Here is a 26,654-nt window from a genome sequence, read left to right as displayed (position 1 = left end):
TCACCATGAGTGCAAGCCAGTCTGAGAAATAACTGAGACAGACAGAATTAAGCCCAGGCTCAAAGTCATGATGTTTGAACCTAAGCCTTGTGATATCTACAGTATTGGTATCATCTTGAGACCTCTGTGCAACTGGTCCTGTGTGTTGTGGTTGTGTGTCAGGGTCCCTGGGCTGAGGCAATGATGCACAGTGCCATGGAGAGGGGCAAGTGGGTCTTCTTCCAGAATTGTCACCTGGCACCCAGCTGGATGCCCTCCATGGAGAGACTCATTGAGAACATTGACCCAGATAAGGTGGGCTCACCTAGAAGAATACATATCCACACAAACACACAACTTAAGCTATACAGTAAAGCGAGATGTAGAAACCTTTGTCACTCTTAAAACTGCCAACACCCTATTCACTCCTCTTTAGGTACACCGGGATTTCCGTCTGTGGCTCACCAGCCTGCCCAGCAACAAGTTCCCCGTGTCTATTCTGCAGAATGGCTCTAAGATGACCATCGAGCCTCCCAGAGGCATCAAGGCCAACCTGTTGAAGACCTACCTAAGCCTGAATGATGACTTCATCACTACCTGCACCAGGGTCTGGCTTCTCTCACTCCCATACTATACTGTGTACTGTATTGTGTAATTCAAGTGGAAAACTACATACCCAGACCCCTCGTCTAACGTTGTCCCCTGTTCCTCCTCTCCTCCAGGCTGCAGAGCTTAAGTCCCTGCTCCTGTCTCTGTGTCTGTTCCACGGTAATGCCATTGAGCGCAGAAAGTTCGGCCCACTGGGGTTCAACATCCCATATGAGTTCACTGACGGTGACCTCCGCATCTGTATCAGCCAGCTCAAGATGTTCCTGGATGAGTACCAGGACATCCCCTACAAGGTGGGGAAGACTCTCTCTCTCTCTCTCTCTCTCTCTCTCTTTCTCTCTCTCCTAGCCTCCTTTTCTTCTAGCTTTTCCTTTAGTATTTCTCTTTTCATCTCCCCTCTCCTTTATCTTTTATCTCCTCTCATTTCTTACCCTTTTATCTCCTCTAATTTCCTACCCTTTTATCTCCTCTCATCTCCTACCCTTTTATCTCTGGTTCCATTCTTTTAGCTATTCTCCACTGTCCACTATTCCTGTCTACAGTCCTAAAACGTATCTCTCTTCTCTCCCTGTAAAGCTTCACACGTCCTTGTCCACTGTCTGATGCACTGCAAATATTCCAAATTGATTTCTATTGTCATTGAAATGTAATTCTTGTTACAGATATTTTAACTATCAGCTGAAACAAATACTTCTAGCAAGATTATGCATTTTTTATGTTTCAGTGTGTCCTTTTTTTCTGGTGCGTGTATGTGCCTGTGTTCTGTAAGTGATTGATTATGCCGTTGTTCTCTACTCTATCTGTCCAGGTTCTGAAGTACACTGCGGGGGAGATCAACTATGGTGGTCGTGTGACCGATGACTGGGACCGCCGCTGCATCCTCAACGTGTTGGAGGACTTCTACTGTCCTGCTGTGCTCGGTGCCGACTACGCCTACTCCGCCTCCGGAGTCTACAGGCAGATCGACACTGAGCTCGACATCAAGGTCAGAGAAGGAGACGGTTAGTTTGGTCTGATTAAGCATTAATAAACACTGGTTAATTCCCAACCATCAACCACTAATATCCGTTTTGCTTGTCTCTCAGGGCTACCTGGCATACATCCGTGGCCTGCCCATCAATGACACACCTGAGATCTTTGGTCTCCATGACAATGCTAACATCAGCTTTGCTCAGAACGAGGCGTTTGCCCTGCTGGGAGCCGTGGTGCAGCTCCAGCCTAAAGCAGCAGCCAGCGGGGGCAAGGCCAGAGAAGAGGTACTGTGTGTACTGTGTGTGTCCTCTCCTGTGTCTACTCTCGCTGAAACTCTACCCCAGCAAGAAACAGGTTTTGAACTTTTGTTTTGTCCTATCTGGGGTCATGTCAGCAGCTTGTCTTACTTATATTTGTTGCTTATACAACTCTTACTCTAGCCTCCTTAGCTGTTAGACTTGTTAACGAAAGCTCATAGATAATACTCAGGGTACCATTCTGTTGACATGCTAACATACAATGCCTTCAGAAAGTATTCACACCCCTTGACTTTTCCCAAATGTTGTTGTGTTACAGCCTGAGCTTAAAATAGATTACATTGAGATGTTGTGTCACTGTTCTACACACCCATAATGTCAAGCTGGAATTATGTTTTTAGACATGTATAAAAGAAAATTACATCTGAAATGTTCTTGAGTCAATAAGTATTCAACCCCCTTTTTATGGCAAGCCTAAATAACTTCAGGAGTAAAAATGTGCTTAACAAGTCACATAATAAGTTACATGAACTCACTCTGTGTGCAATATTAGTGTTTAGCATGATGTCTGAATGATTCCCTGATCTCTGTTACCCACACATACAATTTATCTGTAAGGTCCCTTAGTCGAGCAGTGAATTTAAAACACAGATTCAACCACAATGACCAGGTAGGTTTTCCAATGCCTCGCAAAGAAGGGCACCTATTGGTAGATTGGTTAAAAAAACAACAGACATTAAATATCCCTTTGAGCATGGTGAAGTTATTAATTATACTTTGGATGGGGTATCAATACACCCAGTCACTACAAAGATGCAGGCTTCCTTCCTAACTCAGTTGTCGGAGAGGAAGGAAACCGCTCAGGGATTTCACCATAAGGCCAATGATGACGTTAAAGCAGTTACAGAGTTTAATGGTTGTGATAGGAGAAAACTGAGGATGGATCAACAACATTTGAGTTATTCCACAATACTAACCCAAATGACAGAGTGAAAAGAAGTAAGCCTGTACATAATACAAATATTCCAAAACATCATTCTGTTTGCAATAAGGCAGTAAATTAAAACTGCAAAACAAATGGCAAAGAAATGAACTTTATGCCCTGAATACAAAGCGTTTTGTATGGGGCAAATCCAACACAACACATCACAATAACAGTTTTCATATTTTCAAGCATGGTGGTGGCTGCATCATGTTACGGGTATGCTTGTCCCATCGGCAAGGACTAGGGAAAAAAAAAATTAATAAAAAGAAACTGAATAGAGCTAAGCACCGGCAAAATCCTAGAGGGAAACCTGGTCCAGTCTGCTTTCCAACGGACACAGGGAGACAAATTCACCTTTCAGCAGGACAATAATCTAAAACCCCACTATACACTGAAGTTGCTTACCAAGATGACATTGAATGTTCCTGAGTGTCCTAGTTACAGTTTTGACTTAAATCGGCTTGAAAATCTATGGCAAGACTTGAAAATGGCTGTCTAGCAATGATCAACAACCAACTTGAGAGAGCTTGAATACTTTTTTCAATAATAATAATAATATACAAATATTGTACAATCCAGGTGTGCAAAGCCCATAGAGACTTACCCAGAAAGACTTACCCAGAGATTGCTGCCAAAGGTGATTCTAAAATGTATTGACACAGGGTGTGAATTCTGTATGTAAATGCAATTTTTCTGTATTTTATTTTCGATACATTTGCAAAAATGTATAAAAACTTGTTTTCACTTTGTCATTATGGGGTATTGTGTGTAGATGGGTGAGGAAAAACAATACATTTCATTCATTTTGAATTCAGGCTTTAACGTAACAAAATGTGGAATAAGTCAAGGGGTATGAACCTGTACCTTCAGAAAGTGTGGTGGGGTTGTGTTGAGTGATTGTGTGTTGTATGTTTGAAGGAATTCAGGCTGGGCTGGTAATGGATCTTGTTTTTTTCCCTGTAGATTGTAGAGGAGATAGTGGCAGGCATTGTTGAGAAGGTCCCCCAGCCTATCAGTGTTCAGGAGGTGATGACTAAGTACCCAGTCCAGTATGAGGAGTCCATGAACACAGTCCTGATCCAGGAGGTCATCAGGTAACCTAGTCCTGTCAAAAACCACTGCTGAAGTCCCTAACATTCTGTCTAGTGCCATATCTGTTTCTCCCACCATTAACTTCAAGACAGTTCCAGTTACCATCACAATATTCCATTTCAGAGAGCTCTTCTATAGTCAACATTCTCCTGAGTATCTCTTTCTTTCTCCTATCCCTCTCCACCCACCCTTCTCTCTCAGGTATAACCGGTTGTTAGTGGTCATATCCCAGAGCCTCAGTGATATTGTGAAGGCTCTGAAGGGCTTAGTGGTGATGTCATCAGAACTGGAGCTTATGGCCAACAGCCTATTCATCAACAAAGTCCCTGACATGTGGCAGGCCAAGGTATTTACAGGAACATATACATGAACATATTTAGAGTTACATTATTGTAGTCCTCTATGCTGAGGGACCTGAGTTAATTTAAGTTTGAACCTAGTATCTAGGTGTGTGGCAATAATAAACTATGTAAGCAGGCAGCATGTGAAAATTAGTGTGTGGACTGGATTGGGCCTAAACTAGTAGGTAATATATCCCTAAAGAATATATAGTTTACCCACTAGGAAATATAATATGCACACACAGTATTGAAATACACAACAATTAGATATCCCTTGAACTATGCAAAATAATAATCACAAACAACCGATGGTTATGAATTATTATTAAAAGGAAAACATGTCAATTCAGTTTCAATAAACAACGCAAGTTGAAAACATGGTATACACCAACAGTTATCAACCCCTTTTGAATCACTAAATCAATCACAGCTACTGTATATACACACTCATCTAATTAGCACAGACCTGGTACCAGGGTTTAGTTTAACACCTCAGAGCGCTCATAGATACTTTATATGGGGATCCCCTTCAACACAATAAAAGAAACAAAGAAGTCACAAATAGACTCACAAATCGTTCTAGTCTTTACTGGCGCGTGACCGAGGCACAGCGCGCAAATGGAAACCACTAGTCAACGAACCTGTGGCTATCCCAAATAGATGCGATCAAGGAGTCAATGGAAGATTGGCGCACATTCCACAAATCTGATCTAAAAAAGTGAATAATCGTCAAATCCGTCATGATTTATGTATTGTAACAGGCCTACAATGTGCTTACTTAAGTCCGATTTGGCTGTTTTCACTGTATGACATGTAGAAGTTGTCCCTTTTCAGATTTAAAAATAGTGACTGGTAAATGCTAACTCCCGTTTGTATAAGCTGGTTAGCATATCTAGCTTACAGAAATCGTTGATGGTAGTCAAAGTCGTGTTTAACTGTAATGCAGTTGATTGGTAACCATGACATGAACATGTGTTAGGGATGACATCTATACAAGCATTATACTCAGATTTTTACCTCAACATATTGTGAAATACACATATAAACAATAGCCTAAATATAGACAAACTTTGCTGGGGGGCAATAAGAGCCCCACAGTGCAGGTGTCATAATACCCATAAAACCTAGCAGTCAAATAAGGAAATGGTTACAATCCTTTTTCCACCATTCAGTTTTCCCATAGGGAATTTTATAAACACTTAAAATAAGGGCTGTGTTTCGTGTACACTTATCCTGGCGTGACGTTTTTTAATAACCATGTAAATCTCTCGGACAACGTGACTTTTATAAATATATTCGGCTCTATTAACTCTCAGATTCAAAAATGCTAATTAGCATCAAAGTAGACATCATGCAAGACTACAAATCCCTGCAAGCTCCTGCACATCATATCTAGCAGACACCTTTGCTAACAGTTATTGTGTCAATTTAAAACTTGCACAAGACAGTTCACAGAATTATCCATTTAAAGAAATGTAGGCAATTTATTCATTCCTAAATGTAGCTAACATTAGGTAGTTCATCCAGAGATTCTTACCTTTGCCTCGATTTGGCGGTCTTGTCCAGATCATCGTGACATTTGTAGTTCTTTGATAGCCACATTAGTAGCTAATTAGCATTTCATTTTTAAGGGGTAAATACAAGCGAATATATTGATAAAAGTCACCTTGTCCTAGAAAGACTTATACGGTTATCAAAATGTCATGCCAGGGTAAGCCTACACGAAACACAGCCCTTATTTTAAGTGTTATTAAAAACCCCTATGGGAAAAACTTATGGTGGAAAAATTATTGGAACCATTTCCTTGTTTTACCTCTAGATGTAATGGGTATTATGACTCCTACTGTGGTACTATATGAGGAGATTCAGAATCTTTCCCCCATGGCTGTTTCCCCCAGCCCTTTCCATGGTAATTCCATTGTTTTGGTCAAGTTCGATTGACCTCTTTACCGCATCTATGAAACACACTGAAATCACTCTACACTTTTCCTTTTGTGAAAACCCCCACGGGACCACTCATTAAGTATTCCCTCTGTCTCTCCCTGTCTTCCACCAGGCCTACCCCTCTTTGAAACCCCTGGCCTCCTGGGTGTCTGACCTGCTCCAGAGGATCAAGTTCTTACATGGCTGGATCTCTGACGGTGTCCCACCTGTTTTCTGGATCAGTGGCTTCTTCTTCCCCCAGGCTTTCCTCACAGGAACACTGCAGAACTTTGCCCGCCGCTCTGTGGTCTCCATAGATACCATTGGCTTTGACTTCAGGGTGAGATAGCAGCACACTCTCATTCCCTTCCTCTCTTCCCTCCTCCCCAAATGTGAATGTATTTCATATTGGAGGTTACATTTATAGTGAGCAATTAACCCTGTTGGAAAATGGATTACTTGTTTTTGATTGGGTATTACTTGGCCGATTTCTACGTTGGAAGTTTTTGATGACATCCTTGAACTTAATGACATCTGTGCCTTCTCCTTTATGTCCCATCCCAGGTGATGAGGGAGTCTGCCTCTGCGCTGAAGGAGAGGCCTGAGATGGGTTGCTACATCCACGGCTTGTTCCTGGAGGGGGCGCGCTGGGACGCCAAGGTAGGCCTGCTCACTGAGTCCCGGCCCAAAGAGCTCTACACTGAGATGGCTGTCATCTGGATGGTTCCTGAGCCCAACCGCAAACCACCCACTTCAGGAGTTTACATCTGCCCCATCTACAAGACCCTCACACGTGCCGGTCAGTGCCTGAGCAATACAACAGGCCAATACTGCACCTACTATATACACTGCTGTACAAGGATCTGGCTCCAACAGTGTTTGTGTGTGTGCTGGTGTTTGATTGCATATCCTTATATTAGTGTGTCTGTCTGTGTAATAGTGTATTAGCCCGTGTGCTTCTTTTAGGTGGTTTATTACATGCCCAAAATAGACCCGGTGTCTAATAACGAAATGCTTCATACTGTAGCTATGTATTTTCCATCGTCAGCTTCCAGGGACTATTACAGTTTGTTGACAGATGAGATCACCATGATTTACCTTAATCAGCATAAAAGGGAGTACAGTAGTTTGAGTCTGGTCCTGACTGCAGCTCCGTGTTTTCTCTATAGGAACTCTGTCTACGACAGGTCACTCTACTAACTACGTGATCGCTGTGGAGCTGCCCACACACACCACCCAGAGATACTGGATCAAACAGGGAGTGGCCCTCATCTGTGCACTGGACTACTAAACACAATCAACACACACACACACAGTTTCCCTTTCGCTTACTACAAACACAACAGAAACATCAAAATCAAACAAACTGCACTTTCCTGGCAGGATGCACATTTTTACTGAGGGGGAATGTTTGTATGTTTCTACAGTGCCTTCAGAAAGTATTCATACCCCTTGACTTATTCCACATTTTGTTGTGTTACTGCCTGAATTCAAAATTTATTAAATTGACATTTTGTCTCACCCATCTACACACAATACCCCATAACGACAAAGGGAAAACATGTTTTTAGACATTTTTGAAAATGTATTGAAAATTAAATACAGATATCTCAGTTACACAAGTATTCACACCCCTGAGTCAATACTTTGTAGAAGCATTTCTGGCAGCGATTACAGCTATGAGTCTTTCTGGGTAAGTCTCTTAAGAGCCTTTCACACTGGGATAGTGCAACATTTGCCCATTATTTTTTTCAACGTTCTTCAAACACTGTCAAATTGTTGTTGATCATTGCTAAAACAACCATTTTCAGGTCTTTTCATAGATTTTGAAGTAGATTTAAATCAAAACTGTAAGTCAGCCACTCAGGAACATTCACTGTCTTCTGAGTGAGCAACTCCAGTGTAGATTTGTCCTTGTGATTTAGGTTATTGATCTGCTGAATGGTGAATTCATCTCCCATTGTCTGGTGGAAAGCAGACTGAGGCTGGTTTTCCTCTAGGATTTTGCCTGTGCTTAGCCATTCCATTTATTTTTTATCCTGTAAAACTCCCCAGTCCTTAATGATTACAAGCATACCCTTAACATGATGCAGCTACCATTATGCTTGAAAATATAGAGTGTTACTCAATAATGTGTTGTATTGGATTTGCCCCAAAGTTAATTGCTTTGACACATTTTTTGCATTATTAATGCCTTGTTGCAAACCGGATGCATGTTTTGGAATATTTTTATTCTGTACAGGCTTCCTTCTTTGCACTCTTTCAATTAGGTTAGTACTGTGGAGGACCTACAATGTTGTTGATCCATCCTCAGTTTTCTCCTTTCACAGCCATTAAACTCTGTAACTGTTTTAAAGGCACCATTGGCCTCATGGTGAAATCCCTGAGCGGTTTCCTTCCTCTCTGGCAACTGAGTTAGGAAGGAAGCCTGTATCTTTGTAGTGACTGGGTGTATTGATACTCCTTCCAAAGTGTAATTCATAACTTTACTAGGCTCAAGGGATATTCAATGCCTGCATTTTTTTTACCCATCTATCAATAGGTGCCCTTCTTCGCGAGGCATTGGAAAACCTCCCTGGTCTTTGTGGTTGAATCTGTGTTTTAAATTCACTGCTCGACTTTTAAGGACCTTACAGATAATTGTATGTGTGGGGTACAGAGATTAGGTAGTCATTCATAAATCATTTTAAACACTATTATTGCACACAGAGTGAGTCCATGCAACTTATTATGTGACTTTTTAAGCACCTTTTTATTCCTGAATTTATTTAGGCTTACCATAACAAAGTGGTTGAATATTTATTGACTCAAGACATTTAAGCTTTTCATTTTAAATTAATGAGTAAATATGTCAAAAAACATGATTACACTATGACATTATGGGGTATTGTTTGTAAGCCAACGACACAAAAAAATCTACATTGAATTAATTTTAAATTCAGCCTGTAACACAAATGTGGAAAAAGTCAGCAGGTGTGAATACTTTCTGAAGTTTATTTTAGTTGTGCTATTTTGGAAGAGGAGAGCAATAAAGCAGTTTCCTCCACTATAATCCGATAATATTTAAACTGATGAACCAGTAAGGCACACCGTTTATTCAATGCACTTTAAGACTGTATGCAAAGTTTAGTTCAGTCTATATTTAGTCTCTGCAATAAATTATATACTCTCAAGATGTCAGATTAAGCTATGCCGTCATACTATTTATGTTGGGATTATGTGTTTAAAATGACTGCCAGAATGACAGTTTAGCTAAGCAGGTGATGTGGCCTGCTTCAGTTTTCAAGGATGACCATCCCTCTTTCTTTACCCCCACCCTTCTCTCTATATATCTGTTTCTCTCTCCATCTCTCTTGATCATCAGTTTTTTCCTTGCCACTCATTAATTGTTGCATTTGGGGAGGGTTTAAGCCTGGGTTATATTAAGCACTTTGTATTCAAGTCACTCACCTGGGATGTCCTTCAAAATGTTGACACACTTGTGCATGCTTGAAGGAGAGTTTGTTTAAAAGCAGATACATTTTAAAACACAAATTACCATAGGGTATATCTTTTTATTTATTTAATTCCATTCAATTCGCCCCTGTCGGGCCTAGCTGTCCTAATACAGACTACTAGTTATTTGCCGACAAAATGTACTGCTCCTTTAAGAGGAAGCCTGTTGAGAAATTACTTGAGTAGAGGGTAATGCTTACGCAAACTCCCCTCAGTCATTAGCCCATGTGACAAAAGGACGTTGGAAAGTTACGAGGCCAGTTTAACTGAAGGCATCTGACAAGAATTACACATTTTCTACTCTAGCCTATTCAAATGTGGACATGTTTATTGTTTGTTTTTTTACCCTGCGGAAATGCAGGATTATTGTATTGAACTTGAATTTAATGATTGGTTGAAGAAGATCAATAGGCTGCTGTTGTGTATATACCGTAAAGTATTTTCCATTTTATTTTAGAAAAGTTTTAGTACAAAACCTTTTTAATCGTGGGACTATTAACTCGTAGGCTATTGTCTTTTCAATGTTTTAAACATCCCGAGGCACACAGGAACTGTCCAAGAGAAAGTGAACACCGAATGCGCGCCCTTAGCGGTGTCAAGGAGTCATTTCTGCTTAGGGTAAATTACGGGACATTCGCGTCATTTCACTTTCAAAGTCATATTAGCCTTTTGAGGTCAGTTTTAAAAAATCCTAGGTGACCACTCACAGACACATCTGTGTGACCATGCTACAAAATGGTAACGGTAAGGAGCAACCTTCTGAATCGCCGAAGGCTGAGCCAAAACTTGACACCACATCAGAACCTCAAACCGAACCAGACTCCACTGACAACGCGGCGCCGGCTGCACAGGAAGACACGAATTCCACCCAATTCCCTATGCCCGTTTTCCCAAAATTGGAGATAAAGCGTAACGCGGTGACAGACGAGTATAAGATCTCCAGTCAGGTCCTTGGGTTGGGGATCAATGGGAAGGTTCTGGAATGCACCAATAAGAAGACTGGGGAGAAGTGCGCACTGAAGGTAATACCACCTACCTGTGGAAATAGCCTGTTGCTCAGAGTTTGAGTCCTGATGCCATTTGGTGATATTGGGATCTTGCATAATATATACCTAGTCTTGATGAAATCATCTAGAAAAACTAAGAACTTTGACCTTTTGAGTGTATTTTTTATCAGATTTCTCTCTGCCTCTTCAAACTAATGGACATTACATACATCTTCTATTGAGGAAAAGCAAGGAAAGGCCATGATGGTGTAATAGCACAGCAATTAACGTGTGTTTGAGTGTGGTGTACCAGTATCCATATGTGTGTGTAATGCATCTTCTACATATCTATGTTTTTTTTACGGTGTGCGTGTGCTGGCAGTGGCATATGACCCTTGCGTAGGGTATCCGTTCCGGTGCTGACTATGCACCTGGAAGATGGGCATGGGGGAAAATGCAATGTGCTGAGGCTCAGAACAAATGTGGTACTCTGGTTTTGATTTGCACATGTGTGCTTTGCATGTTACATACACTATTCTGGTTGAGAGGCAACAAACGTGTGATCTGACCAAATAGAACCAACATCATTGGCATGATGCAAGATACTGTTATCCTGCTGAGCTAAACGCCTAGGTTTTGCCCCAGAGCTGGTGGAATTAAAGTTTTCTTATCTCATGCCTCAAATCAAAGTTTATTGGTCATGTACACAGTTTAGCAGATGTTATAGCGGGTGCAATGGAAAGCTTATGTTACTAGCTCCTAACAATGCAGTAAAGTACACAAATAATATAAAAAAGAAGGAAAAACTAAAAACATATTCAACTAATTCAATTAACAAGCCAAGTAGCACTGTAGCAGTAATTCAAATGCAATCTATACAGTGATGTAAAGTACTTAAGTAACAATACTTGAACGTACAATATTTTTTACATCTTTATACTTTACTACTTTCCTAAAGAAAATAATATACTTTTTCTGACACGCAAAAGTACTTGTTCCATTTTGAATGCTTAGAAGGACAGGAACATCCCTGGTCCTCCCTACTGCCTCTGATCTGGCAGACTCACTAAACACATGCTTTGTTTGTAAATCATGTGTGAGGGTTGGAGCATGCCCCTGGCTATCCATAAATAAAAATACAATGGTGCCTAGTTTGCTAAATACTTTTGCTTTTGAAACTTAAGTATATTTTAGCAATTACATTTACTTTTGATACTTAAGTATATTTAAAACCAAATACCTTTAGACTTTTACTTAATTAAGTAGGATTTTACTGGACGACTTTCACTTTTACTTGAGTCATTTTCTATTAAGGTATCTTTACTTTTACTCACGTATGACCATTTTTCCACTACTGAATCTATACGTATATACACCACATGAATTTACACAAGATATACTAAGAATGATATGTACAGTGGTAGGTAGCGTGAGCTATTTCAAGAATATGGTATATAAATAAATATGTGGTGTTTATAAACAGTGTACTGAAAATGTAATGTAGAGTCCTAGGAATATCAGGAACACATACACACGTGACACACACAGACATTGTTCTGGTCAAGCAATGGAAAGCTGTCACCGCCAGTACAGGGCTACAGAGGGAGCGAATTACTGTCCACAGCGGTTCAGCCAGATCAGAATCCCCAAACCAGGGACACAGAGTCACACACACACAGGACAAGAGGGGGGCGGGGTCAGGACAAAATTATTGGATAGAGTACAGAATCAGAGAACAGAGAGAGAGGAAAACAGAAGAGAGAAAGTCATTTTACAGGGGAGCAGAGTCTTATGTGTCGGAAATTGTCCTGAATTCAAGTCAATCTTGTCAATCACATTCAGTTTTTAGAGTTTTCAGAGTTTGAGACAAAATACTGCAGAGTGCAATTAGTCGGGAAAACACCATTTGTCAAGTGGATGGATGCTGTGGATAATTAGTACTGAGCATGTTAAATTGGATTACTTTATATTGGCCTGCTGCCTGACATTGTCTGCTATAGTTGCCTATTGCAGGTAAGAAGTTGTGTTGTTATAGTCTGGTTGACACCTAACTCAAAGTCCTCCTGACTTCAGAGTCTGGAAAGGCTATTGTGATGTTGTCGGCACGATCTGTTGATAATTAATGGGATGTCCCTTTTTACTGATTGGTTTTCTTCTGTGTCTCTCACTCACACCCACATGGACAACCACACACAGCCCCCTAAGCACCGTCCCCTTCCAATACAACGGTTGGATTTTCAAATCCAAACAACATCAAGTATTAACCTCCCAGGATTATTTATTTTTTATAGAGAACGAATCCAAGCTCAGCCCATTTCTGTGTGAATACTGCATTCACAACGGACTCCTGTCCAGACCAGTGTGTTACTGCTCCCCCTCTACTGTGTACCATGTGAGTCGCATCATCCAGTCTAGTGTTGTTTAGCCATATCATTGCAATCACAGCTGGGTGTCTCACCAGGTGCCTGATCACAGCAGTGTAGTTAAGGTTAGGGTTAGGTTTAAAATCAGATTTTAAGATGATAAATTGTAGAAATAGGCAGAGTTTATGACTTTGTGGCTGTGGTAACTAGTGACGACCAGGTCACAGTAACCAGGAACTACCCATGGAGTCGCAGGGCAAAGCTGCCCTACATGGGCCCTCACTCTGACCTCATTTACAAGCTTGTTTAAGGCTGGAGAGCGAGAGAAATTGAAATAAATAAAATATTAATTGCAGGGACACCACCACCCACTGAATGCCAAATAAAACACAAAGTATGACGTGGATTGGAAAATATTCTGGCAGGTGTGTGGTGGTGTTTGTGATTGTACAGAAACCAGCCTCTGTGTATACAGTAGTTATTAAACCTTCAGTTGCCTGGGTGAGCCTTGTGCATAAAGAATCACATTGACACTGCTGGTAATTTACAACTCGATTTCCCCTTTGTTTTTAATACATGACAAACAGGCATAGAGAGAACGAGGCATGGGGGTGAAGGGCTGTCAAGCTCAGTCACTTATTAATTAAGTCCACTCCTGAGTGCTAAGTGTAATGGATGGGTTTAATCCACTCTACTAGACCTTTTAATCTAATTCAATGAAAGCGATCAGGGTTCTCTCGTCTTGGACTTGCCTGGCTGCCAGCTCTAAGAATCAGTGTCTAGCATGAAAATACCCTGTGTTGTTCCATGAAGGAACTCCTGAGATTCAATTTGCTGTATGTTCCATTAGAACCTCTATTTGGCAGGTGAATGTTCCATTCTGGAACTCCCATTTCTTCCAACCAAACTTTTACTACACTCTCTTCATAGCCAAGCTCTTCTTCTTTCAAATAGTTTTTTAGATTCATTTCATTGTAATGTTTTGCATCTATTTGGTTTTAGCTCACTGTTCAGTTTCTTCAGCTTCTGTTCATTTTGTGGTTGTTCTTCTCATATTATGAGCCATTGACAGGGCTTTTCCTTCTTGGCAGGGTTAGCAGGGTTGTGGTCCATCTGTGTCCCACTTAAATTACTATGCTTTCGGTTCACATGAAAGTGATCTGAGAGTCTGTAGTGTGTAGCAGAGGGAACCTACTAACCGGAACAGTGCCCCCAGCCCCAGGAAAGTCAGCCATGCCAATAAAAACAGTTAATCAGTCAGAGAGGGATGGCGGGATGATATGTATTATAGATTAAACGTACTGTTCATGTGAATGTATATTTCAGGATTATATCTGACTACATACCTCAAAGAGGTATTACTATGAAGTACTATATTAGTACAATGTAACAATGTCTACCTATGTAGCCTACAATATATGTTATTACAATATATTTGCAAAGATTTAGCTACATTTTGTTTCAAGTGGGATCTTATTTTCTCGTCAGTATCATATGTTACTAATCTAATATCAGCAGTATCTCTTCATTTTAACATTCATAAGGCCTTCAGTATACACTGAGTCTACAAAACATTAGGAACACTACTCGTTCCATGACAGCTGGACCAGATGAATCCAAGTAAAAGCTATGATCCCTTATCGTCAGTTGTTAAATCCACTTCAGTCAGTGTAGAGGAAGGTGAGGAGACAGGTTGAAGAAGGATTTGTAAGCCTTGAGACAATTGAGACATGGATTATGTATGTGTGCCATTCAGAGGGTGAATGGGCAAGACAAAAGATGTAAGTGTCTTTGAACGGTGTATGGTAGTAGGTGCCAGGCGCACTGGTTTGAGTGTGTCAAGAACTGCAACACTGCTGGGTTTCACGCTCAACAGTGTTCTGTGTGTATCAAGAATGGTCCACCACCCAATGGACATCCAGCCAACTTGACACAACTGTGGGAACAATTGGAGTCAATATGGGCCCACATCCCTGTAGAACGCTTTCAACACATTGTAAAGTCTGTTGAATGAATTGAGGATGTTCTGAGGGGAAAAGGGGGTGCAACGCAACAGTAGGAAGGTGTTCCTAATGTTTTGTACACTTAGTGTACGTGTTAGGTTATTCTTTTTTAAATTCCTGGAGTTAGTGGTTCTTTACACTCCCTAGCTACTTACTCGTTTACTCTATTTTCTTCACTTTATTGGTTGAATAGAGACTTAGGGCTCTATTCAATCCATACGGTGGTAATTCAATGTTACAGCGTGATATCCATGTAAAGGCAATGTTCCCGCGTTAGTGGAGACTGCATTCACGGTAAACGCTGCATATGTCAGAAATGAACTTGACCTTTATCACACTGTCTTGAATAGAGCACTTATAAAGCGAAAGGTATGTTAGACAAACTGTTACTGAGATACACAGATCGATATCCAGACTGCCCTCAACCTTGAACAGTTTCTAAACTTCATCATTCACATCAACGTGTAAAGCTTTGATGTTGTACCAGTGTGTGTGAAAAGGTCTATGAATTGAAAATATGAGATTCTTAAATGGATATCAGGACACAAAGCTCTGTTAGGAAGGGGCTGGGTAGATTAAACCAGATTAAGCCTGTCTCACTGCCGGGGCCTCAGCAGAGAAGGGGCTGACTGGTTGAGAGGGGAATTTTTATTTTATTTTTTTATTTCACCTTTATTTAACCAGGTAGGCTAGTTGAGAACAGGTTCTCATTTGCAACTGCGACCTGGCCAAGATAAAGCATAGCAGAGTGAACAGACAACACAGAGTTACACATGGAGTAAACAATTAACAAGTCAATAACACAGTAGAGAAAAATAAATAAATAAATCAGGGACAGGTGTGCTCTTAGGGCCCATAGTGTCTGCAGAGGGCCCAGATGATGTCACCTCACATTAGAAATGAGTCCATTTGAGGATTAACTCACTCAACTTTGTGTGTCTTAAATCAAATTCATTATAACAGGTTTAGACTTTACAGTGAAATGCTTACTTATGAGCCCTTTCCCAACAATGCAGAGATAAAAAAGTATGAACAATTTGCTGGAAAAAAAAAGGAAAAGGCAACACAATAAAATAACAATAAGGCTATAAGGGCACAAGACGAGACACAAATGTAGACACAGGAGGCAGATGGTAAAGCTCCGATATTTATTATAATAAAGAGAGTAGGCAAAGGCAGGTCGGGGACAGGTGAGAGTTTGTAAACCAGGTCAAAGTCCAAACAGTACCAGAAGATAGGCAGTCTCGAGGTCAGGCCAGGCAGGGGTCAGAAACCAGATCCAAGTCCAAAACAGTACAAGGGGATAGGCAGGCTGGTAGTCAGAACAGGCAGAGTGGTCAGGCAGGCGGGTTCGGAGTCAGGACAGGCAAGGGTCGAAACCAGGAGGACTAGAAACAAACAGAGACTAGGAAAAATAGGAGCAAGGAAATACGCTGCTTGACTTGGCAAACCAGACGAACTCTCACAGAGAGACCGGAAACACAGGGATATATACATTGGGGATAACACGCGACACATGGAGAGGGTGGAGACAATCACAAGGACAGGTGAACCAGATCAGGGTGTGACAAAGGCTATTGTTACGAACCGGCTCGTAGCCCATAACAAAGAGGAAGATAATGCAGAGATTAAACAAGCATATTTATTAAATAAAGTAAACTATATCCATGTAACAATGGTGTGTGTGAGTGAGTGGATGTGTGAAAAGATGTTAATAATGAGGGGTTTTGAGAGGTGCCAAAACTAATTAACAAAAAGATGCCACAACCAAAATCCAAGTGTGTCTGCATGGAGAGAGTCTCCTCAATCTATGGGAGAAAGGTGTATTTATCCCCGGGACACACCCGGGCACAGGCGTGTCCAATTTAGCTGACAACGCTCCCTGCTCCGCCCACCGACATCCTATTAACCTCTCTAGGGTAAGTGGGATGCTAGCGTCCCACCTGGCCAACATCCAGTGAGATTGCAGAGTGCCAAATTCAAATACAGAAATACTAATTATAAAAATTCAGAAAACAAAACCTATTTTACATAGGTTTAAAGATGAACTTCATGTGAATCCAACCACGGTGTCAGATTTTAAAAAAGCTTTAACCTGTTAGTCCTATAGGGGCAGTATTTCATTTTTGGATAAAAAGACGTGCCCGTTTTAAGCGCAATATTTTGTCACGAAAAGATGCTCGAATATGCTTGGAATTGATAGCTTTGGAAAGAAGACAGTCTTACGTTTCCAGAAATGCAAAGATTTTCACTGTGAGTCCCTTAGAACAAATGTTTCGGGCAAAACCAAGATGTATGACCAACCAGGAAATGCACAGGATTTCTGAGGCTACGTTTTCCATGATCGCCTTATATGGCTGTGAATGCGACAGGAATAAACGGACTCTTTCTCTTGTTTCCCCAAGGTCTCTGCAGCATTGTGACGTATTTGTAGGCATATCATTGGAAGATTGACCATAAGAGACTACATTTACCAGGTGTCCCGCTAGGTGTCTGCGTGCCAATTGGTGCGCAAAAGTCAGGTCCCGGTATTTTTCCATTCAAATCTCAGAACAAACCAGGCTACAAGGACGGTGCTTTCAATGGAGAGAAATATGACAAACCACCTTCAGGATTGATTCAAACAACGTTTTCCATGTTTGAGTCGATATTATGGAGTTAATTCGGAAAAAAGTTCGACATGTAGGTGACTGAATTTTCGGTTAGTTTCGGTAGCCATATGCATAGTAACAAAAGGGAACGATGTGTCCTACACAAGAATCTTTCAGGAAAAACTGGACATCTGCTATGTAACTGAGAGTCTCCTCATTGAAACATCTGAAGTTCTTCAAAGGTAAATTATTTTATTTGATTCCTTGGCTGGTTTTTGTGAATATGTTGCGTGCTAAATGCTAATGCTAACGCTAAGCTAGCTATCACCACTCTTACACAAATTAGTGATTTTCTCTGGTTCTAAAGCATATTTTGAAAATCTGAGACGACAGGATTGTTAAGAAAAGGCTAAGCTTGAGAACAGGCATATTTATTTAGTTTCATTTGCGATTTTTAAAAATCGCTAACGTTGCATTATGCTAATGAGCTTGAGGCTGTAGTAACGATACCGCATGCGGGATGGGGCGGACTAAGAGGTTAAATAATACCTTACGATTATTTGAGAACATAGCCCAACAGACAAATCATTACAAACCAGCCAAGTAGAAGAGTTACACAAGTCAGAAATAGAGATAAAATAAAAATCAAATCAAATTAATCCCTTACCTTTGATGATCTTCATATGTTTGCACCCAGAAGACATTCATTTACTCAATAAATGTTCCTTTTTTTCGATAAAGTCTCTTTATATCAAAAAACCTCAGTTTTGTTTGCGTGTTTTCTTCAGTAATCCACAGGCTCAAACACAGTCAAAACAGGCAGACAAAAAAAAAATCAAAATTGTGTCCGTAAAGTTCATAGAAACATGTCAAACAATGTTTATATTCAATCCTCAGGTTGTTTTTAGCCTAAATAATCGATAATATTTCAACCAGACAATAACGTCGTCAATATAAAAGGTAAACAAGAAAGGCACACTCTCGGGATTGCGCATGAAAAAGCTCTGTGACACGGCAGGGTCCACTCATTCAGACTGGGCTTACTCCCTCATTTATCAGAATACAAGCCTAAAACAATTTCTAAAGACTGTTGACATCTAGTGGAAGGCATAGGAACTGCAATTTGAGTCCTAAGTTAATGGATACTGTAATGGCATTGAATAGAAAACTACAAAACCCCCCTCAAAAATACTTCCTGAATGGATTTTTCTCAGGGTTTCGCCTGCCAAATCAGTTCTGTTATACACAGACACTATTTTAACAGTTTTGGAAACTTTAGAGTGTTTTCTATCCAAATCTATCAGTTATATGCATATCATATCCTCTGGGCCCGAGTAGCAGGCAGTTTAATTTGGGCATGCTTTTCATCCAAAATTCCTACCCTATAGAAGTTAAGGAAAACAAGACAAAAACCTGGGACCACCAAGGACCCCGGAACGCCACACCATCCAAACATAAACAAACCAAATACAGGGAACAGGGAATACAAAGTAAACAGTGGCCAGTCACGTGGAGGACACGCATATGTCACAACACGCTGTATCTCTGAAGAAACTATAGAACCACTGACGGATGGAGATCAGCATCCCCAACGTCAATATCGTGTTCTATTAAGTTTGTAAGTGTAGGTGTATCAGGAAACAAAACTGGAAAACTCAGAATCCGATCGACCAACTCGTCTCGCCAATCAGCAGGTAGATGAGCGAGAAGGCTATCCAAAATATCCAGTGACTCTGAATTGTTTATATCTACCCTGCAGTACGCAGTCATCGGGACATCCTCCTCACCATGCACAGACCTAGCATGACAAAAACAAGAACCCGACGATGTAACGGTACTGGCCAAAATAACAGGTTACCGTCCTCTGCAGACTCCCACTGTTCGGCCCCAGAGGAACGTGCGTAAAAGGGTTTTAGCAGATTTATGTGGCACAGTTGGTGCGCTTTCCTTCATTCCGGAGTGGCAACTAGATCGTTTTGCTCAGTGCACTGGTGCACAACCATATATGAACCTTGGAACTTGACTTGAAAAGGTGAAGCAACAATTGGCAGCAGAGCAATAACCTGGTCACCTGGACTAAAGTGACACGGCTCAGCACACAGATCAAATATTCATTTCATCCTCACCTGTGAAGATGATAGCTTCTCTTTAGCCATCTCACCAGCAGCATACAGGCGTCACCGGTAATCACAAGATAACAGGGACTGAGTTGGTTTAGGAGACTTCCAGTCATCCTGGAGCACTGCTAGAATCCCGCGCACATTATGTCCGAACACTAAGTAATTTGGACTGAAACCTGAGCTCTCCTGAGAAACCTCCCTGACGTCTACCAGTAACCATGGCAACACCTCCATCTCCGTACAATAAGCTCTCAGCAAAGACTTAAGTGTTTGATGGAAACGTTCCAGCGCTCCTTGACTCTGCAAGTGATAGTTGCTAGCCAAATTGTATTTAATATGGAACTGTTGGAGAACCTGACCAAACAGATGAGAGGTGATATTAGAACCTTGGTCACTGAATAACCTTTCAAACAGCGAGAAACTGAGTCAAAGCTTTTAGCACAGACTTAGTTGTGATAGACCGGAGAGGTTTAGGCAGCAGGAAACTTAGTGGTCTGACACATCACAGTGAACAGGTAACTACTACCATTCTTAGATCAAGACAGAGGGCCAACAGTCAATTATCAGACAGTCAAAAGGCTGGCTGAGTACAGGAATAGGAAATAGCGGTACCGGCTTAATAGCTTGATTTGGTGAGATCGTTTATAAAGAAGTGCATTGGAGATGTTGTACCCACTGTGACTATTAAAACCTACCCTATCCAGAAATTGTAGATGTGTGGCAGAATTCGCGCAAAACTGAAAGCGTGATCCACCGCATTTAACCATGGAAACCATATAAACAGTGTAGCTATTCCCTCTGCAAGGCAATCAAACAAGCGAAATGCCAGTACAGGGACAAGGTTGAGCCGCAATTCAACGGCTCAGACACGAGACGTATGTGGCAGGGTCTACAGGATCTCACGGACTACAAAAAGAAATCCAGCCACGTCACGGACACCGACGTCACGCTTCCAGACAAACTAAACACCTTCTTTGCCCGCTTCGAGGATAATACAGTGCCACCGTCTTGGCCCGCTAACAAGGACTGCGCCGCCCTCCCTCTCCTTCTCCGTGGCTGACGTAAGTAAAACATTTAAACGTGTTAACCCTCACAAGGCTACTGGCCCAGACAGCATCCCTAGCCGGGATCCTCAAAGCATGTGCAGACCAGCTGGCTAGTGTGTTTATGGACATATTCAATCTCTCCCTATCCCAGTCTGTTATTCCCACATGCTTTAAGATAGCTACCATTGTTCCTGTACCCAAGAAGCCAAAGATGAACTAAATGACTACCACCTCGTAGCACCCACTTCTGTCATCATGAAGTGCTTTGAGAGACTAGTCAAGGATCATATCACCTCCACCTTACCGGCCAACCTAGACCCACTTGAATTTGCATACCACCCCAGCAGGTCCACAGATGACGCAATCGCCATCACACTGCACACTGCCCTATCCCATCTGGACAAAAGGAATACCTATGTAAGAATGCTGTTCATTGACTACAGCTCAGTATTCAACACCATAGTACCCTCCAAGCTCATCATCAAGCTGGAGGCCCTGGGTCTTAACCCCTCCCTTTGCAACTGGGTCCTGGACTTTCTGACAGGCCGCCCCCAGGTGGTGAAGGTAGGAAACAACATCTCCATTTCGCTGACCCTCAACACTGGGGCCCCACAAGGGTGCGTGCTCAGCCCCTCCTGTACTCCCTGTTCACCCACGAATGTGTGGCCATGCACGCCTCCAACTCAATTATCAAGTTTGCAGACGACAACAGTAGTGGGCTTGATTACCAACAACGACGAGACGGCCTACAGGGAGGAGGTGAGGGTGTGTGGTGTCAGGAAAACAACCTCTCACTCAATGCCAACAAAACAAAGTAGATGATTGTGGACTTCAGGAAACAGCAGATGAAGCACCCCCTCTATCCACATCAAAGGGACAGCAGTGGAGGAGGTGTAAAGTTTTAAGTTCCTCGGTGTACACATCACAGACAAACTGAAATTATCCACTCAACAGTGCCTCTTCAACCTCAGGAGGCTGAAGAAGTTTGGCTTGTCACCCAAAACCCTGACAAACTTTTACAGATGCATAATCGAAAGCATCCTGTCAGGCTGTATCACTGCAACACCCTCAACCGGTCTGCACAACGCATCACTGGGGGCAAACTACCTGCCCTCCATGACACCTACAGCACCCGATGTCACAGGAAGGCCAAAAAGATCATCAAGGACAACAACCACCCGAGCCACTGCCTGTTCAGACCGCTACCATCCAGAAGGCGAGGTCAGTACAGGTGCATCAAAGCTGGGACTGAGAGACTGAAAAACAGCTTCTATCTCAAGGACATCAGACTGTAAACAGCAATCACTAACTCAGAGAGGCTGTTGCCTACATTGAGACCCAATCAATGGCCACTTTAATAAATGGATCACTTGTCACTCTAAATAATGCCACTTTAATAATGTTTACATATCTTACATTACTCATATCACATGTATATACTGTATTTTATACCGACTATTGCACCTTGCCTATGCCGCTCGGCCATCGCTCATCCATATACTTACATGTATATATTCTCATTCACCCCTTTAGATTTGTGTGTATTAGGTAGTTGTTGGGGAATTTTTAGATTACATGTTAGATATTACTACACTGTTGGAACTAGAAGCACAAGCATTTCGCTACACTCGCATTGACATCTGCTAACCATCTGTATGTGACAAATAACATTTTATTTGATTTTAAATGGCAGGTTTTGAGGAACGCAGAAACATCCCTCTTTAAACTAGGCCAAAATAAATGTTTCAGTATGCAATTGTAGGTTTTCCTGGAGGATCAGATGTCCAGCAACATCATCGTGGGAAGTTTTCAACATCAACTCACAAAACTTGACTGGTACAATATGACATAATGGCTCCGGAGGGGATGGCTGCCGTTTCACTGGCCCCTAACCCACTTAGCTTTTTTATTTTTGATTTTTTTAACTCATTTTGTATCTAATGTCGTTGCTACCATCTCTTATGACCGAAAAGAGCTTCTGGACATCAGAACAGCGATTAATCACCTCGAACTGGACGAAGATTATCTTTAATGAATCTGACATGAAGGATATACTGCTTCCCGGAGACCAGGCCCTCATCCCGTCATTCGCATGAAGAAAAGACAGAAATACATGGGGTGGAGGTCTGGGTGCCTTGCGAGAATTTGTCGGTGAGTGAGTAAACCACCACTACCCTCGGTAATTACGCATTGTATCCCGCTGCCATGGAACCCCCCCAGCATGCTGGCAGATTCCCCCAAGCCACGGATGTGCCCCCGAGACAACTGCTCAATCCAATGACACCACACAAAAATAACAAAACAAAATAACCATGCCCAATGTATTCCAAAGTGGAACATGTCGCTATGCCTAACAGGGGAAAAGAAAGGCTATAGCGCCGGGTAGCAAATAGCACTAACCTACTAACCTACCCAAATCTCCCACTGAGGTAAACAGCAGATTGTACTCACCTCCTCGGACCGATGTCCCAACAGCAAGTAGAGCAAGAGTTTCCAGCCTGGGAAAGGGCCTGGAAACGAACTAATGTTACTCTCTCCAACGCAGCACACAACCAACTATCCACCGCAGTGGCAAGTTTACCAAACAAACAGCAACCAAAACTAAGGACCAAACAGCACACCTCAAAAAAACGAACAAAAGATGCAAACAAATCACCTAAAGAGTTTAACACTAACTCCACGTTTTCTCCCAAACTAAATACACCTACCAGTTAGCTTAATAACACTAGTTTTAGGCCTACTGGCATACTTTTTCATGCAACGCACCTGTTTGATGATGTCACTGATACGTCTGGAGTGCAATAAAGATTGTGTCATCTGTGGATCTTTTGTGACGGTTTGCAAATTGGAGTGGGTCCCGGGTGTGGGATGATGGTGTTGATGTGAGCCATGACCAGCCTTTCAAAGCATTTCATGACTACAGATGTGAGTGCTACAGGGCGATAGTCATTTAGACAGGTTACCTTGGCATTCTTGGGCACAGGGACTGTGCCCACAGGGATTATGGTATAGTATGCTTGAAACATGTAGGTATTACAGACTGGATCAAGGAGAGGTTGAAAATGTACTAAAGTTTCCAACGTTGCCAGTCTTGCCTACATTACATTTTTATTTTAGTCATTTAGCAGACACTTATCCAGAGCGACTTACATTTACTCAAATTAGGAATTAGTCACAGGGAATTTCTTCACTATACAGGAAGTTAAGGGCATGAGGACCCATAGAACACAATAAGGCGAGGTTGAAAATGTACAGGTTAGGGTATTGTAATAATTTAATGTGGCAGCGTTCGAAAATAAACAACGTTTGTCGTTAAGGGTAGACCAAGGCGCAGCGTGATTTGAGTTCATCATATTTTATTAAAATGTGAACCAGCAAAATAAACAATTGAATGAACGAAAAGCTTCATTGTGCAAAAATACATGCAACCAAACAAAGACAAGATCCCACAACTGAAGGTGGGAAAACGGGCTGCCTAAGTGTGATCCCCAATCAGAGACAACGATAGACAGCTGCCTCTGATTGGGAACCATACTAGGCCAACAAAGAAAAAGAAAACATAGATATACAAAAACTAGAGTACCCACCCTAGTCACACCCTGACCTAACCAAAATATAGAGAATAAACAGATCTCTAAGGTCAGGGTGTGACACCAGTGCCATTGCTGATTTTATTCTACAGTATAGCATTGAAAACGTGACCAGAGATCGGGTAGTAGAGTGCCTGTAGATAATTTGAAAAACGTTTAAATTAAAACAATAACAGTAAAATAGTTATGCTATGTGTTTGCTGAGTAGTTAGCTGAAATTCACTACGTTTGTGTTTATTTTCCAAGTTTGATGGCAAACTTTGTGTACTGCTAACATTCACTTCCTGTCATTTTTCCTCATATTGTTAGTCCCATTGTTTAGAATTCTTCCGCATTTATGCAAAGACTTATGGGATATCAGAATCCTCTTGTCCTAACCTGTGTATTTTCAACCTAGCAATAAGGTATCCAAGATTCACTCTCACATGCTCTCCAGATACTGAACAGGAGTACGGCCACTCTTTTAGAGATACTGTGGGTTGTGAAGAATAACAGACATCAGTTAAAGAGGCCAACGGAAGTCCTTCGCTTCCACTTTCAACATACCCTGCAACAAAAAGGGAAGGACTTCCTCTTTATGGAGACTATCACTATAGGCATGGGTATAAAAATACACTTACACACTCATTAATGATAAAGAAGTCACGCCTAAGCACATGTATACTCTAAACCAGCCATACTCAACTGGCGGATTGCGGTCCGAGTCCGGACCCAGAGAAGGATCAATCCAGACCGGACATCATCTCATTTTGTTATATAAAAGTCAATACATTATTTTTAGAAAGCTTTAAAATCAACCGGGCACAGCAGCCTCTTTATCACTGTCTCTCTCAAAGCAACAGCCGCCTATACTAGTGCCCCGTCTAATCCAATCCCATGGTTATATGCAAATACAAAGGGCCACGTCTTACCCAATCACATTAATCCAAATATCCTCCGCGGAACCTTGGGACAAGCAGGCAGAATGAAACAGAAAGATTTGACAGCGGTTCAACTGTAAATATCACAGCTAGAAGGAGCTTATTCACGAGTATCTTTGCTAATATGGCTTGTAACATTTTTGTTTTGCACAAAACCAATGTGCCTGATATGCAGTGAGTCCGTGGCTCTCGTGAAGTGTGCCAATGTTAAGCACTATTATGACACCAGGCGTAGTAAATTCGATCAGAGGTATCCCCTAAACACAGAGATGAGAACAAACCAGATTAACCCAACTCAAATCCCAATATGAAAGGTCCACCAAAGTCCTTGTCAATTTCCTTACAGCCCAACAACATGCAATGGAGGGTTCACTGAGGATAGCTTGGGTTTTGAAAACACAAAAATACTTTTTCAGACGCTGAGATGATGAAAGGATACATGTTTGAAGTTGCTGACACCTTGCTTGAAGGTAAACAAAAAGATGAGCTCAGCGAAAATCTCAAACAGATCCCACGGTCAGATTCCACAGCAATGAGGAGAACTGAAATAATAATACAACTTGATGAGGCCATTCAGAATGCAGCATGCATTTCATTATCTGTGGATGAATCAACAGATAACACTGATAATGCCTAGCTTCTGGTGTTCTGCAGATTTTATAACGAAACAAAGAAGCTGTTGGGCTGCTGCCAATGACTGGAACGAATTGCAAAAATGACTGAAGCTGGAGACTCATATCTCCCTCACTAACTTTAAGCTGTCAGAGCAGCTCACAGATCACTGCATGTGTACATAGCCCATCTGTCATAGCCCATCCAACTACCTCATCCCCATATTGTTATTATTTTACTTTTTTGCTCCTTTGCACCCCAGTATCTCTACTTGCACATTCATCTTCTGCACATCTTCTCCAGTGTTTAATTGCTAAATTGTAATTACTTTGCCACTACGGCCTATTTATTGCCTTACCTCTCTAATCTTACCTCATTTGCACACACTGTATATAGATTTTCTTTCCTATTGTGTTATTTTTTTGTTTATTCCATGTGTAACTCTGTGTTGTTGTTTGTGTCGCACTGCTTTGCTTTATCTTGGCCAGGTCGCAGTTGTAAATGAGAACTTCTCAACTGGCTACCTGGTTAAATAAAGGTGGGAAAAAATATTATACTACAGAAGCACACACACGGGGAGAGGATATCCATGAGGCCATCAAAGGGATGCTGACAAAAAGGGGGATAGATCTGAAGTCAGAGGTCTCCATCAGCATAGATGGAGCTCCTGCCATGATAGGAAGAGGGAGGGGACTGGTTGCACATTTGAAAGAGGACCACTGTCACACCCTGACCTTAGAGAGCCGTTTTATTTCTCTATTTGGTTAGGT

At 41.6% G+C, this 26,654-nt stretch overlaps 2 protein-coding genes across 2 annotated transcripts in view; both read left to right on the top strand.

Moving 5' to 3' along the window:
• dnah1 (dynein, axonemal, heavy chain 1) overlaps window positions 1-9,344 on the top strand; it is a 66,140-nt gene extending 56,796 nt beyond the window's left edge. The window contains exons 66-75 of the mRNA XM_065000728.1: window positions 163-294; window positions 416-586; window positions 702-881; window positions 1,397-1,573; window positions 1,674-1,844; window positions 3,766-3,896; window positions 4,096-4,240; window positions 6,292-6,498; window positions 6,723-6,957; window positions 7,328-9,344. Of these exons, the coding sequence (XP_064856800.1) occupies window positions 163-294; window positions 416-586; window positions 702-881; window positions 1,397-1,573; window positions 1,674-1,844; window positions 3,766-3,896; window positions 4,096-4,240; window positions 6,292-6,498; window positions 6,723-6,957; window positions 7,328-7,449 (1,671 nt within the window). The 3' untranslated portion in view covers window positions 7,450-9,344. The remainder of the gene's footprint in view (window positions 1-162; window positions 295-415; window positions 587-701; window positions 882-1,396; window positions 1,574-1,673; window positions 1,845-3,765; window positions 3,897-4,095; window positions 4,241-6,291; window positions 6,499-6,722; window positions 6,958-7,327) is intronic.
• Window positions 9,345-9,856: 512 nt separating this feature from the next.
• The window catches only part of LOC115143340 (MAP kinase-activated protein kinase 3-like), a 36,667-nt gene continuing 19,869 nt past the window's right edge, over window positions 9,857-26,654 (top strand). The window contains exon 1 of the mRNA XM_029683654.2: window positions 9,857-10,675. Coding sequence (XP_029539514.1) covers window positions 10,379-10,675 — 297 coding nt within the window. The 5' untranslated portion in view covers window positions 9,857-10,378. The remainder of the gene's footprint in view (window positions 10,676-26,654) is intronic.

Source organism: Oncorhynchus nerka, linkage group LG15 (genome assembly GCF_034236695.1).
Source record: "Oncorhynchus nerka isolate Pitt River linkage group LG15, Oner_Uvic_2.0, whole genome shotgun sequence".
NCBI classification, from domain to species: Eukaryota; Metazoa; Chordata; class Actinopteri; order Salmoniformes; family Salmonidae; genus Oncorhynchus; species Oncorhynchus nerka.
This window is presented reverse-complemented; position numbering and strand designations above follow the sequence as displayed.